The 19,849-nt window shown below is 41.2% G+C and overlaps 1 protein-coding gene across 50 annotated transcripts in view; it reads right to left on the reverse strand.

Moving 5' to 3' along the window:
* Positions 1 to 16,889: 16,889 nt before the first annotated feature.
* RIMS1 (regulating synaptic membrane exocytosis 1) overlaps positions 16,890 to 19,849 on the reverse strand; it is a gene marked incomplete at its 5' end in the record, with an annotated part of 450,322 nt that continues 447,362 nt past the window's right edge. For all 50 annotated transcript variants that reach the window (XM_081034434.1, XM_081034420.1, XM_081034418.1 and 47 more), the window contains one exon: positions 16,890 to 19,189. In XM_081034434.1, the coding sequence (XP_080890560.1) occupies positions 18,971 to 19,189 (219 nt within the window). In that variant the 3' untranslated portion in view covers positions 16,890 to 18,970. The remainder of the gene's footprint in view (positions 19,190 to 19,849) is intronic.

Here is a 19,849-nt window from a genome sequence, read left to right on the forward strand (position 1 = left end):
TCACCCTCCTTCATTTCCTCTAACCATATGCCTCTGGTCTCTTTCTGTCAGGATGACTCAGCCCTGGAAGGAAGCCCTTTAGAGCAGGGTCTTTATCAACATGATCCAAGACCAGTTATTTTTTATGTGTTTCACCCGCTCAAGAGACCCATGATAGGAGAATTATGTCAGCACACTGTAAGCACTTTGTGTTCTCCACGCTTTGAGGGAATCTGCAAACTGCCTCCATCTCTGAGCCTCCCCCAGTAAGAGTCACATTGGAGTCCTTCTGGCCCCACACTCCAGCTGACCAGGACTGTATCTGTCAGAACCGGGAGGCCATGGGCCTGCAGATCTCCACAGTTTATAAAATCCCTCCGGACAGAGTGGTCAGCCTCCCTGTCTCGGCCAGTGCCTATTCTGCTTGCCCTGCACCCCTAATGGGGATCTCCTTACCAGCTCATGGTGGAGCAAAAACGATCCTGTTTTCTTATCCCCAAATGGTAATAGTCCGCATTCTGTCAACATTCCCCAGAGAAAATCTTGACTAATCTTCTCACAGTCCTTTTTTTTTTTTTTTTTTTTTTTTTTGGTAAATACCTCTTGAAGTGGAGGATTAGGATAAAGGTGGCCAAACTGCATGCTGGATTATCACTTGGCAAGTTTTGCTTAAGTGTACTGGCATCTCCTTTTGAATGTGCAGACAATTAACACCCTTCCTTATCAGCTCTGGAGGCTCAGCCAAAATTCTAAACAACAGGGAATTCACACTTAGTCCTCCCTCTTGCCTTTAAAGGCAATGTTACTCATGACATTTCAGGAAAATTCATAAATATATTACAAAGTGTGAATGGTGGTTGTTTTGCGAAACCTCTTAGGAATGAGTGAAAATCATTTTTTGGGTGATAAACATTTTAGGTGCATGACACTGATAGAGAGACATGGGTGTTTACAGAAAAAGGCTCACAACTTGCATGTACAAATGACTGGATTCAAGGGATAAAGACAAAGAGCTGAAGAAATCAGTGGAATTGGGGAAAGTCTACCTATTCCTACGCCTCCAATTACTACTTAGAAAAATCTTTGTTGTATTAACTCATGACATAAGAGTCCCACTTTTTTTCACACCAGATACAGAAAAAGAAGACAAGAAGCAAAAGGACTGGAGGGGAAGATGCCAGGACCCAGTGCCGACCAAGGCTCTTGTCACAACAGAAAATGCAGGACCTAGTAAAAGCCCAGGTACTCTCAATGACAAGAGGAGAAACTCAGAAATGGATCTACCTGACATCATTCTCATTAAAAAAGGACTTTCATGGCAATTTATAGATAGTGCCTTTCTTGTATTCACTAAGAGAAATAGCCTTTTATCAAACGGTTGTTTAGAAATTTCAAGGAATTTATGTGTAACACATACAAAAAAAACATTTCTAAGTTATATCTTTCAGCCATGAGACTTAACACAGACCATTTGGTTGTAGGGTCGGGGTGGGGTGGGGGTTCTTTTCAGTGCCCTCTGAATGGCAGGGTCCACTTTGATTCTGGGGATCGGAGTATGAGGTGAATGAACCATCAGGACTCCCTTGCCCTGCTGGCAATGTGTTAGAGGGCACATGGCAGAGAGGGCAGATTTACATGGAAGTGAAAAATAATAAGGCGAGAAATGAGAGCCCTTTAGAGACGAGGCCCCACAGAGTACGCAGGGGCCTCTTCAGGGACCTGGGCAGGGGAGGGCCTGCAGTAGGAGTGTTTTCACCCACCCAACCACCAAACCTATTCCATTAAAAAGATTTCCTTTACAGATTAGGCTTTTGCCTTCTACTGAAGAAAGCCTGCTACTGCTGCAAATAGTAATAATAGTAACAGTAATAATAAGTTTAAAAACCACTGATAGCTTTCAACTCTCACTTCTAAGAGAAAGGTTCAAAGGGAGTGAATGACTTGCCCAAACTTGTCTTTGGGCCAGGCAGGAGCCCAAACCTCCTGACCACCCTCAGTGCCAGCATGCACACTGTGCTGGCCTGGCTGCCTCCCCCACCCCCAGCCTCCTTACCCGCACCCCCACCACCCTGCAATGCAGGGACCCCCAGGAACTGCTCCCTATGAGGTGAGCAGGTTCTGGGTTAGTCATTTCTTCTTCATTTTTTCTTAATTCCTCTGAATGTCAGCAAAAGCTAGGAATGAACAACAGGCTCTTCCAAAATAATCTTTTCGTGTGCTGTCTTTTGTGCCTTTCTTTTCCCTTTGTGTGTCTATCACCCAATAATTCTTCCTGAGCCTGCTCAGATCACTCTAAAACCCTGAGCTTGTATTGAAGAAAAACAAGGGAAAAAATCTACCTCTGTTCACGTGGGTATCTGTGACTTTCGGCATGTCAACGTTGCCGGAATGGATCCAAATGGAGATCTTTCCACTTGAGGCGTAATCTCAAGAAGCACAGGAGAGAGAATTGAAAATCAGTGCAGGAAGCTTCGATCTTCACTTACTAGATTGTTATATAGGAATCAATACAACATTCGTGCCAATCAAATGAGACTAAGTCTGTGAACAATTTGAAGCTTTTTTTTTAACTCTGTTGCACAAACGATAACAAGGGCCCATGAGACACTAGGTGTGGTCCTGGGCTTAATGATAACTGGTTCTAATTCAGTTCTGCCACCAACTGCTAGGCGAGCGAGGTCGCTTTCCTCCAGGCTTAGTTATTTCCTGTATAAAATGAGCAGTCCCTGCCAACTTTAACAATGTAGGATTCAATCACATTTAGGGGGTTAAACAGGATTTCTGGCACTGCTGTTCTGTAAAGCTGATTTTGACCTAAGCATATGCAATGCTAAATATAATGGTTTGATGACTGCATTTCTGTCTCCATTTACGCCAAGCTGAGTCCATTTGGTTCAAAGCTAGACAGACTGGGAGTGCTGAGCACGTTCAACCTGGACTGCTTGTAACTGCAGCCTTTCTGGAATTGTCTATGGAAAATCAGCAGGAATCTCCAGTAAGATGATAGTGTTAATCAGCAGATCAACTGCAGAGACAAAGGTTGTTATTATCTGAGTGAAATGAATGACTATTTGGGCGGACATATTTCTATTTGCAAGGGTTCTATCCACTGAGCAGCAGGAAATTGAGATCTCCTATCCTTGGGGAAGGTACCCTCTTGGGTCTGTTCTGTGCATGTGGAAGGGGATTAGCACAGGCAGACACCAGGGTGGGCCTGGGAAGCCAGGCTCTCTTCAACAGGCTCAACTAGTTTCCTGCTGCCGCTGAGCTCCCAGATGGCTCAGTTGGTTGGAGCACATCCTCTCAACCACAAGGTTGCTGGTTCGACTCCCGCAAGGGATGGTGGGCTGTGCCCCCTGCAACTAAGACTGAAAGGACAGCAACTGAAGCTGAACAGCACCCTCCACAACTAAGATTGAAAGGACAACAACTTGACAGGAGAAAAGTCCTGGAAGTACACACTGTTCCCCAATAAAAGTCCTGTTCCCTTCCCAATAAAATCTTTAAAAAACAAAAAAACATCTGTCTGTGCAGATGCTCAGCGGTAACCATCAACTCCGACTGCATGCCCTCTTCTGTGAACCGCGCAGCTCATCACCAACAGAACAGGACCCGAGAGGAGAGGGGCCATTGGTCTCAGCACAACGTGAGACTGCTGGTCAGTGGTGACTGAATGGCACAGAGGAGGAATCTTTAGTATTTGGTGGTTTTATTTTTAATTGCAGGTTAAAATCCTGCCCTTTTGGGACTTGTACCCAGAGATTTTTCAGGAGAGCCTGGGTCAGAGATAATGAAGAAATGATGAAATTTTATTTAGGGCATTAAATGGAGGTTGGGAAAGGACTGCCTTTGATATAGACAATTAACTAGATTGCAGTAATAGTGGAGGATTAAAAGGCAGAGTTTATAAAAAGTAGAGAATTTCCACTGTTCTTACATCTGTTTGTAAAGAAAACCATGATGTCTTTAAATCATTCTTCTGTAAATATATTACATTTTTGTAGTGTTTTGTTGCTTTTTAAAAAAATAACAACAAAACAAACAAACAAAGAAACAACCAAAACAAAACACTTGGGAGCCAAGCAAACACAATAACGTAAATACTATTGAAAGTCAGCAAGCTTTGATACCTTGGTTGCCAAGGAGCTCTCAGGAGGCCACCTCTGGGCTGGAGAAGGTAAGTTGAATCCTGTGGATGGACTGACAATATATACAATTAAAAGGAACATTGACTGTGGTATCACCCACACGTGGTCTGACAGTCAGAAGAGAGAACTGTTGACCTTAAGCGCTAAGGACTGGAGAGGGGGCGGAGCCTTAGCCGAAAATACTGCAATTGGCAATGGGGAGAGGCAGGCTCCTTGGCTGCTGATTAGCAGTTTGTGGTTGCATCTGGGCTATCCAATGACTTGTAGAAGGCTTCGTCAGGCCACAGATTCTTCTACCGACGGGTGGATATAGATTGGTGTGTGACAGTGAATTTACAGAAATAGAAATCCCACCAAAACTATAAAGCAAAAATCGTAGACTTTGGAAAAGCTATTATTTAATGAGTTTTATGGAAAGAAAATACGTTTTTCTCTTCTCCTGGCCCCTGACAAGCTAGTGGGGGCAGTGAAAAGGTGAGGCGTCCCAAAGGTTTTCCCACTTGTCCACATTCAATAGGGAAGAAAAATGAAAATGTTTTTGTGAATTTTAGTTGGTGAACAGGGACTAAGAACCTCTGTGTGGCACTTCTTAGTTTTCAAAACTCTACCACAAATCATTCTTCGCTCTTACTGTCTCCGTTCACGTATGTGGGAAAGATGTCAAATGACTTATGCAAATCCCATAGTGATTTATTGGCAGCTTGTGATCAGAATGCCAACTGACCAGGCAGAATCCTTTCTCTTGGGTAGCTCCTTTTTTGACTTTTTTAAGCTTTTGAAATACAAGGAGGCTTTGAAATGATACTCAGGCAATACTCAAATTTGAGTAGCTCTTTAAATCATTTTTTAAAAACTACTTCTTATAATAAAAACTGTCGATAATTAGTATGATGTATTGATAATAAAGATGATAATAATTTGTTGAGAACTTATTTTGTTGGGAATTGACTAAGCGTGTTTGCATATGTTGTCTAATGTAATTCTCACAATAATTCCTTTAGGAAAGCAATGCTGTTTGCCTCAATTTGGAGAAGAAGGATCTGAAGCACAGAATGTTTAAGTTGCTTGCAAAAGCCTACAAAGCTAGTGATGATTGCACTTTGGATCTGCCCCCCAACGTGCCTTGTCTGTAACTGTGCTAGCTGGCATTATTCAGCACACATCACTTGTTCCCAGTTGAATGCCACCCAACCTGATATCTCATGCCCTCTAACCGAGGATCGTTTCACAACCACAAGAGGTCTGTATCCTTCTCTGGATGCCATACGAGAGTCTCTACACGGTTCATTGCAAGGCCCTGAAGAGTCTGGCCCAGTGGCTGAGAACATTGCATTGGATAGACCTGGGTACAAACACTGGCTCAGCTATTGATTAATTGTGACACATGTTTAAGTTACTTCCTTAACCTTTCTGAGGTTCAGTTTCCTTTTCTATAAGTGCAGGCAACCCCACCTACCTTATAGGATTGGTGGAAGCATAAAAATGAAATGCAATAACTATATAAACTGCTGGCAACTAGTAAGTCTTCTGTGACGATGATGTTGTCCCTGCTTCACTGTGGTTTTCTGAAAACTCGTTTGGCTGTGTCTGCTTGTCTGCTGTACCTTCTGTCAACCTTCACTAAGGAAGGGTGATTCATTCAAATAAGTTTTGAGAACGAGCTATGTCAGATGCTGTGCCAGCCATTTGGAATAGAGAAATAAACATCATCCTTGATCTTAAGGAAATTACTTGATTGGTCAAAGGAATAGACCCAAAATAATTACAGTAGTATGTGATACTGAAGGCTTGACTTTTGTATTCGAGAGCCCAGAGGAACAACTGATTCTATCTGGAGGCAGTCAAGAGGTGTTCACAGATGTGAGCAAGATCAAAATATGGCAGATACAAATCCTGTATCTCCTCCAAGAGGAGAAGATGCCAAGACAGCATTTCTCTGTGGTCCTTAATGAGCATTGTGCCAAGACAAGGCAAAGATATCATCTGAGGCTGCCCTCATCATTGCATTCCTAAATTTGCCCGCAAGAGGCATAGTAAGACTTCTGTGCCGGGATAGGACCATGGTTTCCCATAGAGCACACAAGTCCCGGCTTAAGGTTTCTAGTTCCCGTTAGTTGCTCCTGAGAAGGCTACTTCCCTCATTGTTCAGAGTTCCCGTCAAAATGAGCTCCAGTGGAAGAGAAGATGGTCAGGATCCCCTTCATTGGTCACTGCTTGCCTTTGCCCTGGGCACTCAAAATATATGTCTTTCATGTGAAGTCTACTCTGTCTTTCATGTGAAATATGCTCTCAGTTCCACCAAACAACCAAGAACCTGGGCTGCCCTAATCTCTCCTGCAGCAGTTTCCTTGGCAACCAGGTCCTAGCCAGAGAGCTCTCCAAGACACAGTGGGACCAAGCGAAACTGTGAAGGAGTGTCAGCTCATTCTCTGCTTTTAAAAAGTAAGAGACCACACCGGGAGACTCTCTCTCCTGAAAAATATCAATCCTGCTGCCATCACTTTGTATTTGTGGAGCACCTTTCATGCAGATACCTCAGAGCAGGAATGCTTTCACAGCATAGGTCTCACCCTATTGAGGTGAATGTCATTATTATTCACATCATTCCTATAAGGAATCAGGAGTGAGAAAAATCAAAGAATTCTCCAGTGAGCTCTTTTGTTCTCATTGATTTTTTTTTTTGTCTTAGCAATGTCCTTGGCACTCGTTTTTTAGTTACCTGTGAAAATGCCACACTAAAATGCAGGAATGAAGATCACAGAATATTGTACACTTCCTCAAACAGTATAGCCCCATCGATAGGCCACAGTAATCAAAGCTGAACCCAGGTGACATGTAAGCCAGGTGTTGTAATTGTGGTTCTTAATCTGGCTGGGGATTGTCAGTGAAGAGGGTCCACATAAGGGTAAGGCTTTTCTTCTCTCTCCCCGCCCATTATTGTTCATACCTGGGGTAGTTTTAAGGAGCTCTTAATAATGAGAAAAATGTCAAGGGTCCCCATTTTAGAATATGACACCAAACAGGGATCATTTAGGGAAGGGCCTCTCAAACCTTAGTGTATTCATGAATCACCTGGCGAGCTTGTGAAACAGCTGCTCCTGAGGCTGTCAGTCTGGGCTGGTACCTGAGGTTCTGCGTTCCCCACGAATTCTCTGGTAATGCTGTTGCTGCTGGTCAGAGGACTGGACTTTCACAAGCAGAGTTCAGGCTCAACGTCTGTATCCATGTGACCACACAGGTGTCTGTTCATGCTGCAAAAGTGGAAGAGAAAGAATAGCACACCTCTCAGTCTTATAGGGTTTTCAATATTTTAAAGCATTTTCATATGTCTCCCTCTTAGGCAAACAAGGTAGGTAGGATTATTATCTGATTTTTCTGCCTAGTGACACATAGCTTGTGAGATCCTAGATCCATTTTTCTGGTACTTGTTCACCACAACAAACTAATCCAAATAGAGTATTTTTAAATGTATTATAGTATTTTTGTCATTATTATAGTGTTTGTATATGAATTAGAAAATCATTATTTTATATGGCTGTTATTAAGCACATACACAATGTTAACATGCTCTAAACACAATGTGCTTAGCTTACTAGGAAGTTGTTTCATAGATCACAGAAGCGTTTACAAAGACATCTCTGGGGAAGGGGGTTTCCTTACCAATAACGTGCCTACAGAAACTCCCACATCTGTAGTCAAATGAAGTTGGCTGCTTTGGCCCAATATTTACTGGCTGCTGTCCAGATGGACTGAGATTCCATGATTCTGGTGAGGATAATTATGGAATAACTTGCCCCCAAGATGTAGTAGGTTAAATGGTGTCCCCCACCCCAAGATAAAAGTCCATCTGGAACCTCAGAATGTGACCTAATTTGGAAAAATGGTCTTTGCAGATTTAATTAAAATAAGGATCTGGAAATGAGATCAATCCTGATTTAGGATGGGCCCTAAATCCAATGATGAGTGTCTTATAAGACAGACAAGGAGAAGGCACAGAGAGACACAGGAGGAAAGGAGGCTGAGGGTGGAATATGTTGCTACAAGCCAAGGAATGCCAGGAGGCATCAGAAGCTGCGAGAAGGCGAGGAAAGAGTCGCCCATAGAGCCATGGAGGGAGTGTGGCCCTGTTCACACTGTGATTTCAGATTTCCGGACTTCAGGACTGTAAAACAATACATTTTTGTTATTTTAAACCGTCAATTCTGTGGTAATTTATTGTGGCAGCCCTAGGAAGCTAAAACACAACCCCATACAAACCGTTCAGTGATTAAAAATGGTCCAGCCTTGGAAAGTTTCTCTCAGTGCTGCTGACACTCTGTCCTAGTGTGTCAGGCATTTGGGCTTAGCTTGGCAGAGCTATGCGGTGACTATGGCTGAGCGTGGTGACACTAGCCCTGGGGATAGGGCAATTTACTATTAGATAAATGAAAATGGTAGAGATTCTTTGACCAGACACATTTGTGGACCGAAAACGAACTAACTGTACCCTCAGGAAGGTGAGTCACAACTCAGAATTCATTGAACAAAATAAGACCTCTTGACTCATTCTTTTTATTTATTTATTTTTATTTTTATTTTTTTATTTAATTATTTATTAGTTTCAGGTGTACAAGACAAGGTAATACTTAGACGTTCATCATTTATATCCCTCACCCTGTGAACCCCCCTCCCCCCATCCACTATCCCTCCGACCTCACACTGAACCATCACATTATATATATAAAATTATAGTTGGCATTCATTAATGTTTAGCTTCTGGTGTACAATGCCATGATCAGGTGTCCACAGTATCCCTGATGTGGTCTCCCAAATAGGACGCATGTCCATCGGATACCCAACAAAATCTTTACAACATTATAGAATACCTTCCCCAAATTAATTTTCAAAAAAACCCTGAGGCTATCTTGTGGTTACCAGCTGCTTCCTAATCCCTTCACCTTTCCCCTTATCCCCAACCCCCCCCACACCCATCTGACAACTCTCGGTTTTTTCTTTGTGTCCCCAAAACTGTTTCTGATTAGTTCATTCACATAGTCTTTTCTTTAGATTCCACATATAAGTGAGATCATATGGTGCTTGTCTTTCTCTTTCTGACTTATTTCACTTAACATAATGTTCTCTAGAAACTCATTCTTGATCGAGGTCAAGCTAGAAAAGGTTTGTGCGTGTTTATAATTATAAATTATTCATATTCTTAGGTATTTTTATACCTTCAGAAAAGCTTTTTTCCTACAAGTCCTTACCCTTAAGGTTTAGTCAGTCCTAGTCTAAATCTTCCTCACTTGAGACTTCCACAGCCGAATTGGCCCCACAGAAGGTCCTTCTGCCTTCAGCGGCTTCCTGAGCTGCATGAAGCTCTACTGCCATCTTGTGGTGGAGACGCAACACCACAACCATTTGTTTGATGAGGTTCCTGCAGTTACCAACAGAGGGCCTGGATTGAGGCCCGGGACTGGAGACTGAAACCCTTGTTTGTAATTTTGAGTTTTTGGCTTTTAGTTGGTATGGCAGGGTGAGATTTGAAACTGAATATTGAGAAGAACCATATAATACAACTTCGGTTCGCTGGTTATTAAAGCAGTGGATATTCACGAATATTGCACAGCCTCCCTGGAGGTGAGGACAGACTACTGGGCACACTACTTTGAATTTCCAATTCTTTTCTTAGTCCCCACCCAGCCTATGCTGCATTGGTAGCCAACACCCAGGTACCTGGAGTGGGAGGATGGTGAGGGTGGAATTTCAGGGGGCTAGTTAGTACTCAGTCGGCTACTGGGCTTCCTGTTCCATTTGGAACTGAGAGGCCACCTAACCCTCAACTGCTGGAACGTTGTTAGATTGCTTGTTTGTTTAACTCTCTGACAACTAGGAAAGAGGATTTACATAGCTCAGAGTCATATTTGGTATGTGGCTGCTAGGAGATTAAAAGAATCATCCTCTGTCTCCATCATCTAAATTTTCATGACAGTGGAACTTTTCTGACTGACCTGTGCCAACATTCCCCTTGTCCAACTTCCAATAAAACAAGTTAAACCTCCGAACTCTGGTTGGAGCAAGAGTGAACCTTCTACCTTGTCTACCGATATCTAGGGAGTAACTCAAAGATTATTTCTGAGTTCTCTACAACATCATTTGAAAAGCCCTTGTCAAGAGAAACTGTGTTCCAAAGAAGAGTGGTGGGGAGGGGAGGAATTCCTAGAACATTGCTCCAGGGGTATCAACTTATCAATTTTAATCAAATGGATCAGAGATCTAAATGGCTGAAAGATCAGGGCCAGTTTTACCTGGACGTTGCTCTTAGTAGAAAGAAAGGCCCTGGAAAAGATGGCTAACTACAAGTTTCCGCTTTCTAGGCCTGGGCACTCACGCCTCTTGTCAAAGTAAAGGGGGTTCATTTTGCTTGCATGCATCAAAGTCAAACGAGATACGAGCAGAGGCTTATAGCAAAGAAAGTAAAGGGTTTTTTTTTTTGTTTGTTTTTTTTGTTTTTTTTAAGGAAATGGTGCCAAACCTTGAGACATGGGTGAGCTAACTCAAAGATTGATGGCTGCTAGGGGATGGGTTTTATTGGGGAAAACTCATTAGTCATGATATCTTAGGGAGTCGGGGTGGTGGGCTTTCCTGACTGATCATGGCTGGGGTAGAGGGAAGCTGATGATGGCATCAGCTCCTGATATCAGTCACAGTGTCCTTCTGTCTGGTTTCCAGGGGATGCCGTAGGGTCGTGCTGCCTTCATGGGTCTGTAGCTGAAACATTCCTGAGGTCAAGATGTTATCTTCAATTTCACCCAAGCTCTGTTTCTATGGTCAACAGATCAGATCTGAGGCTTTGTTCGCAAGACTGTTGATGCTGACCTAAGGGCTTAAAGATTAGTGGTCACTCAGTAGGTGCAAAGGTGGAAGGACAGGGAAAGAAAAGAAACAAGTGAGGAATGGTGCTAGTAGACTAGACAAGGCCAGCTTGAATCAGGAAGAAAAAAAAAGTCATTTTAAAGAAGTGAAGTGTTTGCACGGTTACACACCTTTCTGAAAGTAACACCCACCAATTTGTGCATCACCTGAGAGCTCGGCCAGCTTCATATACTCGTACGTGAGGCTGGTGCAGTCGCATGGGGGTCTCCAGCTCGGAAGGGCCCAAAGCTTGGCTTAATGCTCTGTTGCTGCCATCTTTAAAATCTTACTAATTTTTTTTTTTTTTTTTTTTTTTTTTTTTTTTTTTAACACTGGGCCCCTGTATTTTATTTTTCCTGGGCCTTTCAAATTAATTAGCAGGTCCTGTCTGGGAATTTGTTAGAAATATATCATCTGAGGCCCCACCTCAGACTTATAAAATTGAATTTAAATTTTAACAAGATCCTGAGTGAAATGTTGCAACTTACAGTTAGAGAAGCACTGGTTTCAGCTACTTACAAGGTCGGTAGGGCTCAGAAGGGTTATGAGGGTTGAGATGAGTGAGCAGCGGGTGGGTCCGTGGTGGAGAACACAGTGGGAAGTTCTGTATCCTCCTCTTCAGAGCAGAAGAATCAAAACATTTAGACCAGAGGGCCTGTGGATGGGGGCACTTGGGAGATAATTAAATCAGATGAGAGAGAAGGATAGGGGACATTATTTTACAATACCGGGAATAATAACCTCTTCAAAACCATTTCTTTTAAATCTCAGTGACCTGTTACAAAGTTTTGAAAAACTTAATTCTAACTTAAGTATCAAAGGGAAGTTGAACAATGACTGACCACTGCTTTTAGACTTTGGGATATAGTCTTACCTCTGTTGATCTATTAATTATCATGGAATGGGACAGGGATCCCCATTGTTAGGGGTAAATTGCTCTTCATCTCTTCATTGCTCCTAGGAGTTCCCCCTCTATTTCCCGTTTCGCTCTCAAAGCTCCTCCCCGCTTCTCCTTCTCTGGCTATGTACACTTTGCTTCATATCATCATTGGGTTTGCACATTTACAAAAGAACAGATTGGAAGAATCTTTGACTTCTTGCTGTAGTTGCTTTCAGAAGAACAAGAAATCCCCAAGGAAAATGGCTCCAATAGGCCAATTGTAGAAATAGTGGTGGTTGACCTATAGGTTCATGTCAATTTATAATGTAAAATTACACTGGTGCAATAATTATGGAAAAAATTAAATAGGAATTTTTTTGCAACTTGGTATCATAGAGCACTTCATGTGGTGCATACCTGCGATTTTAATGAGATAGATTATTACATTTCCAGTGTAGAAATCTCCACATCGGCACGCAGAGGTTGAAAAATCAAAACACCATCTTTGATATGATAACACAATTAGACAAAGGTAAAAGCAAAAGTAAACCAAAACAAAAAAGTATTGTTTTTGGAATACACGCTAGAGAATAGCATGCAAGAAAAATCTTGGTTACAGGCAACAAAAAAAGTATAGAATTTAACTTTGTTTCACTTCGCTTGAACATTATGACTGTAGCTATTTCAGGAGTTGGAGGTGAAATTAGTATGTTTATCAAAAGGTGACTGAGTTTTAATAGATTGAGAAACAGTGACCTAGGAAAACATAAAGCTCTGTCTTTCTGCCATTCATTCGTTCTACCATCTTGTTTTTCGTGTGCATACTATGTCCCAGGCACTGAAGTACTAATTCACATCATTGTTTTTCCTTGAAACATTTCGAATGGATTTCCAAAGCATTTCATCAAGCCATTTTATTATAACATTATTGGAAAAAATCATAAAAGAAAAGAAAAAATAAATACACTAGTCGTGAGCTCATGGATGACATGAGAGTGTTGAACAGTGCTCTGGATTGCCAGGATAAATTGACCATACACAGGTTATACTATTCCTACAGAAAGGAATTCAGGAATCCTGTGAACTTGGATGAGGAGAAAAAAATGTCCCTTCACCTTTTTTTCTTACCTGTAATTGAAAATTGGGCATTTCTTTTCACTGTCACTGTGGGCAGAAAACCACAACAGCATAGCCGTTCCTGTGACCTTGTTGTCAATAAAATTAGATATTTTTATATCACATAAGAGTTGTTGCACATATCCGGAACTATCATGTATGCTGATCATTATTTCAAAAATACAGTATTGGGTCTGTCACTTTATTTTGTTTAGTACATCAGTAAAGAAAGCATGCCTTTTAATTCATCCCAAATTTGTTTTAAAAATATTTTTAATTCTTCCATCATAATTGTTTCCTTTAAATCCTGTGTACTTGAAAAACGAGTTATCATTATTCTGAGGAGTCCCTAGGCTTCAGCAGGCACCACAGGAGTCCAGAGTGTACAAAAGTGTGACAGAAGAAAACCTAAGTTCATAGAAAAAAAAAAAAATTTTCCAGACACAGAAGGATAACGTGTAGAGCACACAAATAAAAACATCATGGGCATCGATTTGAAAAAAAAAAAAAAAAGTTATGGAATGATATATTGAAAAATATCTGACAAAAACATACAGCCAGTGTAAGAATAATTTTTAATTAAAACTTAATAAAAAGCCAAGGGCAAAACATTAGAGGAAAACTTAGTGAATTTATGGTGGCATAAACATGATAGCAGGAACAAGTTATGTGACCTGGGTATGTATTTTCTGGTGGATTTACTTTGTGTTGGTAGAACTTGAAAAATCTAGAGGAATGAAGAGATAGCAGGACACATAGTAGTCAGAACAGCCATGACAAATTTCCTGCTCTCGTGGAGCTTACACTGTAGGTGTGTGTGCACAAGAAAGGCAGTGGCCCTGACCATTCATGCTCCTGTACCCCTTTGCCCTGTTAGGCACAGGGCTTCTCTGCCTTTCCCGTTCTGGTCTTGGTCTTCCCCACCTGACTTCTCATTGTAGAATCTGGACACTTACTGAAGGCAGGAACTTCGTTTATGGCCATTCTGAGTGCTGCTTAGTTTAGACCTGGCATTTATTTCCTTGTACACCGTGCCTCTTCCTTAGATGCGGGTCCTCTATGAAGTCACGGTGGCAGAGCAAACGTGTCATTCACGCACACACATTGGCTAGATCCCACTTGAGGGGTAGGGGCAAGCGCCAAGGGTATATTACCAAAGTGAGCCAAGGAGAGCTGTGATCTATGTTTGTTTACGCACGGCAGGATGAGGCAATAAAGCCAGGGTGGAACACCAAATTCTTACTAAAAATAATGTGGATCATAGCTAGAAAAAACTTTCAAGCTCAATGATGAGGTGATGCTAGAAACTGGAAGAGAATAGTTAAGAGGAGCAACAATAAGGATGTTCAGGTTAGAGTATTTATTCACTGTTTTTCATTCATTCGTCCATCCATCCATCCATCCATCCATCCATCCAATAAATATTTACTAAGCCCCCGCTATGTGTCACATACCGGTCTAAGAGCTGGAGATACACTGATAAATGACACATTTCCTGTACTCAGAATGGAAGTACTCCGTATGGTGTGAGAGGGGTCCAAGCGGCTGATGACTTCTGCCTTAGCAGAGGGACTCTACACATGAAAAGTCACGGAGTCTGGGAAGAAATAACGTAGAGGGCATATGAACTGACTCTGGGAGGACTGAAACGCTCCATGGAGCTGGGATTCAAGGTGGATCAGTTCAAACCCAAGATGCAGATTTTGGTGACTGATGCAGAATGGAGGGGCACTGCTCCATTGGGAATGGGGACAAGGAGTCGGGTAGGGCTACTCATAAGACAATTTTACCTTGGAACCGAAGGATAAGTCTGGGGCTCAGCGAAATGCAACTTCATTCTATTTCCTTTATTCCTACTCTTCCCTGAGACCTGCATGAAGTCTGATAATGCAAGTGACAAGCGTAGTCAGAGGGCACAGAGGAGAAAGTGAGAGGAGCAAAGCTGAGAAAGAGGGCTCCAGAGACAAAGAGGAGTTCACCTGCCTCCTCCTCTAGTACTATTACTGCTCCCCATCCCCTCCCCTTGGTAATGGCAGAAGCCCTGGGGAAATTTGCAATGGCAGACCGGGCTGGCTGGGAGCTGCCTTAAGGAGAATGGTTTGGGTTAGAGTCCTTTCCCATCTGGTGGATTCATTTTTTTTTTTTTAATTAAACGTATTGAGTGACAATGGTTAGTAAAATTACCTAGGCTTCAAGTGTACAATTCTGTATTACATCATCAATATATATCACATTGTGTGTTTACCACCCAGAGTCAGTTTTCTTTCCATCACCATACATTTGACCCTCTTCACTCTCCGGTAAACACTGAACTATTGTCTGTGCCTGTGATTTTTGTTTCTCTATTTGTATTTTTCCTTTGTTGCTTTTAGTTTTAGCTCAATTGTCAGCACATAGCGGAGAATGCAGTGTTTGGTGGGCCAGGCTCTGGAGTCAGCCCGAACTTGTTTCATATCCCAGCTCCATCACGAACTGCTGCTTAGCTTCTCCAAGTTGCAGATTTTTGATGTTGAAATAGGAGCCATAAGAGTACTTAACTCATGGGGATATTGTGAGAATTAAACATAATCCCCTGGCCTTTTGTATACTAATCAAATAGGTTATTGCAGTTTTTCAATAAAATGATCTGTTTTAATAGATAGGAAGCTCCTTTAAGACAGGGTGAGTTTTTTTCCTTATTTTCATATTCCAAGTACTTAATATCTAGTACGCAACAAAGCTCTTAATAATGTTGGTTAAGTATAATCAGATCATATATCTGAGGCTGAGATTTCCAGAAATCAGATTGCCAGGGTCAGCAAGAAGCCATGAAGACTTACCGTGTTTCCCCGCAAATAAGACCTAGACAGACCATCAGTTCTAATGCGTCTTTTTGAGAAAAAATTAATATAATAAAATAAGACCGGGTCTTATACAATATGAGAATCGGTCTTATATAGTATAAAACTGGGTCTTACAAACAACTGATTGATTAAGTCGGGTAAAATTCAGTCAATTGTTTAAAAAACTTTACACAACAAATATAGTGACGGGTGTCAAATTGCTTTATTCTCTCAAATTTGATATTGAGTTAGCTGTGTTTATTTTGCTTTACAAAGCTGAAGTCAGTGCGATCTATAAAAATTTAAGGGCTCTTAAAAGGTAGAGAGTAGATTTCAACAGTTATTTTACTACAAAGCAACATGAAATTAGTGCTTATTGAGTATTTTGTGAAAATGATGACTATGAAATATATGAAAACACTTTTGGAGAAGAAAAAATATCATGAAATTAAGAAAGCTAATGATTTTTCTTTTAACATGTCCCTTTTAGAGACTCATCTACTACATTTGAAAATAAATTTATTCCCTAAGATTCTATTGAAGGTGATTTAATGTCTGCTTGGTTCATTAAGTCAGCCTACTCTAAGGCAAGGTTTTCCAAATCAGTCAGGAGTTTAGAAGGAAGAGATGGAAAGGGGAACCAGATGCTTTGACAAGAGACACAGGAATTCATATTTTGATATGTCACATAAGTTGAAATGATTTGGCAACTGGACAACAGAGTTGTCTCTTTTATCAGCACACTCAAACAGCAGCAGAAAAACAACCTTCCATTTGATTCTTACTGAGATTTATTGTTTTTAATAATGCCACTTTTCAGAAGTATAGTCATGTGCTCACTTAGACAGGCTGACAAAGTGAAAACTTGGATGTGATGCAAAGTACCCTTCAGGCCATAGAATAAGACATATATAGTGCAGTGACAAGTCAAGTCAAACGCCCGCAGCAGAAAACAAATCCCAGCCTCCCCTTCCCATGATCTGGCTCCCATTTTGCACCATTGAACCCACAATGGATATCTGGGAAAAACACAGAACACAGATGGCTACTGACTGACATGAAAAGTAAATTTTATTAAACATGTTTACATACATGAGTTGGAAGTTCATTTAAAAGCACAGGGGAGTGTTAAGACAAGTGGTCAAAATAGAAAGATACTACCCAATTATAATTAGTTGATTGTTGGCCACTAAGACAGAACGGAATCTAGTAGAAGTGCACCAATGCTTCAGTTCTTCCTGCTCAGCATGGTGAGTAGTGGTCAGTCTGTGCCCTGTGCAATGATGGGCAGATAATTCTGGCATGTGTAAATAATAATAAATAATTCACTTGGTGCAGGCAGTATGTCTATGGATTAAAACCTAGTGTGTACACAGTGTCTACATGTGTGACAGCCCCACAGTAGGAATCTACACCAAAATATTAGGAGGAATTTGGTCCATACTACATCACGTTTTCCAGAGGGTAAAAAATAAAGTCCATCTATAGACATTTCACCCCAGACTCACAGACTAAGTCTGGCTAAAACCTGCAAAATGTCTATAACAAAAATGGATGGCTTAGATTTCTTGGTTATTTCAGTATAGTAATTAACGAGCAAACTGTACAAGTACATGCAACATACAAGCTGGCCTATGTGGAACTAACATACATTATTAAATAACCTTTTGTTTCTTTTCTTTTTCATTTTCTTTTTTTACAAAACGCGCATGCGGCTTTGAACAGTTGCAAGTCATGCTGCTCTGTTTGTGTGATCACAAAAGTTGAATGACTCATAAAAGGAGAGAGAACATATCAATGCACCTGCAAAGTCTGCAGTTTGTAGCACACATACAGAATGTCACAAGGGAAGTTCAAGGCCAAGAAAAACTCAGAGGAAGGAAATGCAAATTGAAATGTGATTTTATTTCCCCCCCCAAAAAAAAGTAAGATACTTTGCATTAAAAAAAATCAAGCTTTGTGCTTGCATCAATCTCAAAGAAATGTAAACTAAAATTTGATAAAAAAACAGTAGTTTAGTGCAGAATATTTCAACTGGAATTTCCAGTGGAATACTGAACAGCTCATACCATGCTCTTTCCAGGGCAGATGGGTGTGTCTACGCTGAGACATGGCCGAGAAGCCTGGGCATAGCTGAAAGTGTCTTAGGCTCCGATCCATTTCTAGTCACCATTTTGGGAAGTCAAAAGTGTGGTTTATACACATGAGCATATTCTTTTTGGGTATCAGGAAGAAAAAGGCATTACAAGGAGTGTTTCCAAAGTATGATTACGCAGTTAGTTTTAGCTTCCAGCATTAGTTACAGAGTGACTTCTTTAAAAGTCTTCCATGCAAAACAAGGGGAAGCATAAAGTAATTTTTTTAGAATGCAAACAGATATGCCCTTCTTTTGTAAAAGTGATTCTGTGATTATTTTTTTGGAAGATAACTTTTGGTTTTCTGGGTTTCCACACATAAGACTTTGAAGAATTATAAAATAAAACCGGTGAAACCCGTCATGGGCCTCATCTTGTCTCGCTGTTGAACATTTTGGGGGGATGCTGCAGAGACTGCTTCAGCCCTTTTTATGGTGCTTTTGGAAAAAGGAGGGAAGGGTCTCTGTAAGCATCATGAGGCCTGTCATGACACAGCCCAAAACTCGTGTAAATAGATCAAACACAGTGAAAAAATAAAACAAAACAAATCCAAAACCAACAAATAACACACATAGAAATAAAACACAAAAGAACAAAACTTCTCAAATACCAGGGAAATAACACTGCTTGTGGTTTGCGTAGAAACGTGGAAAATACAACTTTCACAGAGTGAGAGTTTCCAGTTTGTTCAATTTGGTGTGTGTGTGTGTGTGTGTGTGTGTGTGTGTGTAAATTTGAAGTATCCTCCTTTTCTATTTGGTAGAAGCATCAGTGACTCTCACTAGCATGTTGACTTTTACTATAATTTGATAGATCGCCTTGTTCTGTCATATGAAGCCAGGTTTGAGACAACAGTTGGGACACATTATTGAAAAACGACTACAGGCAAAACACAAGTTGATTGTCTGTTTCCAACAATGCTTTTGATCATGAAATATCTGGTTCGGAGTATCATCCTGAAAGGTAGAGTGTGACTGGAATGACTCTGGTATAAGTTCACTACGATCGGATGCAAGGAGGCCCAGTTGAACTTTCCAGAGATGATTGGGAAGCCCGGCGGGTTAGGGGTGTGAGTGTGGGATCCACCAGTGATGACGGGGGGAACAATTTGTACCATCCGATTACCATACTGGACAGGTCAAGTTCTTCCAGCAAGATCTGAGCCACACCCATAAAGCACTTATGGTCCATTCGGCCATAGTCTCCCCAGACGATCACCTACAGGGACAGAGAAATGCAACACGGTGTGAACTTCTTTTTCTGTCATATTAGAAGCCTTGAAAGCAACTATTCTGTAAAAGTGGGCCAGAGAAGGAGAGGAGATGAATATAACTAACCCCAAGGGGGAGGAACAGATTAGAAGAAGCTAACGATAAGGTGCTCAGAGAGACGCTTCCCTATAATTTTGGGGTTTGATGGAATGCCAGTAATGTTGCCCTCGTCAATGAGTCTTACACACATAAACCATGTTAAAGAAATAAATACACACATTTATTCAGATTTAAATTCAATATCTTCTTTAGTAACCACTATCTAGTAAGCAATGTACAGGGCGAAAGAGATACAAAAATTATAATCTGTGGGAGCGAGGAGGGCAAAACAACCCAACTCAGTGTACAAGGGAGCACAAGGATGATGGAATAGGTATAAAAATGAGAATACTCATTACATCTCTTTTATATTATGGACTTGTCAGTGAAGGGGTAGGTTGAAAAATCACTGGTGCCTGACAATGCTGTGATCGGATAATTAATAAGTCAGGGAGCTCACTCACAATCTGGGCCAACACCTGCTGGTGACAGGTAAGTATTCCACTACCCTTACACCTAGCTTCTGTTTTCCACCCTTTAGTCATCTGTAAAGGCTCTCAACTGAACT

The sequence above is a fragment of the Rhinolophus hipposideros genome, assembly GCF_964194185.1.
Source record: "Rhinolophus hipposideros genome assembly, chromosome: 3".
Taxonomy (NCBI): Eukaryota; Metazoa; Chordata; class Mammalia; order Chiroptera; family Rhinolophidae; genus Rhinolophus; species Rhinolophus hipposideros.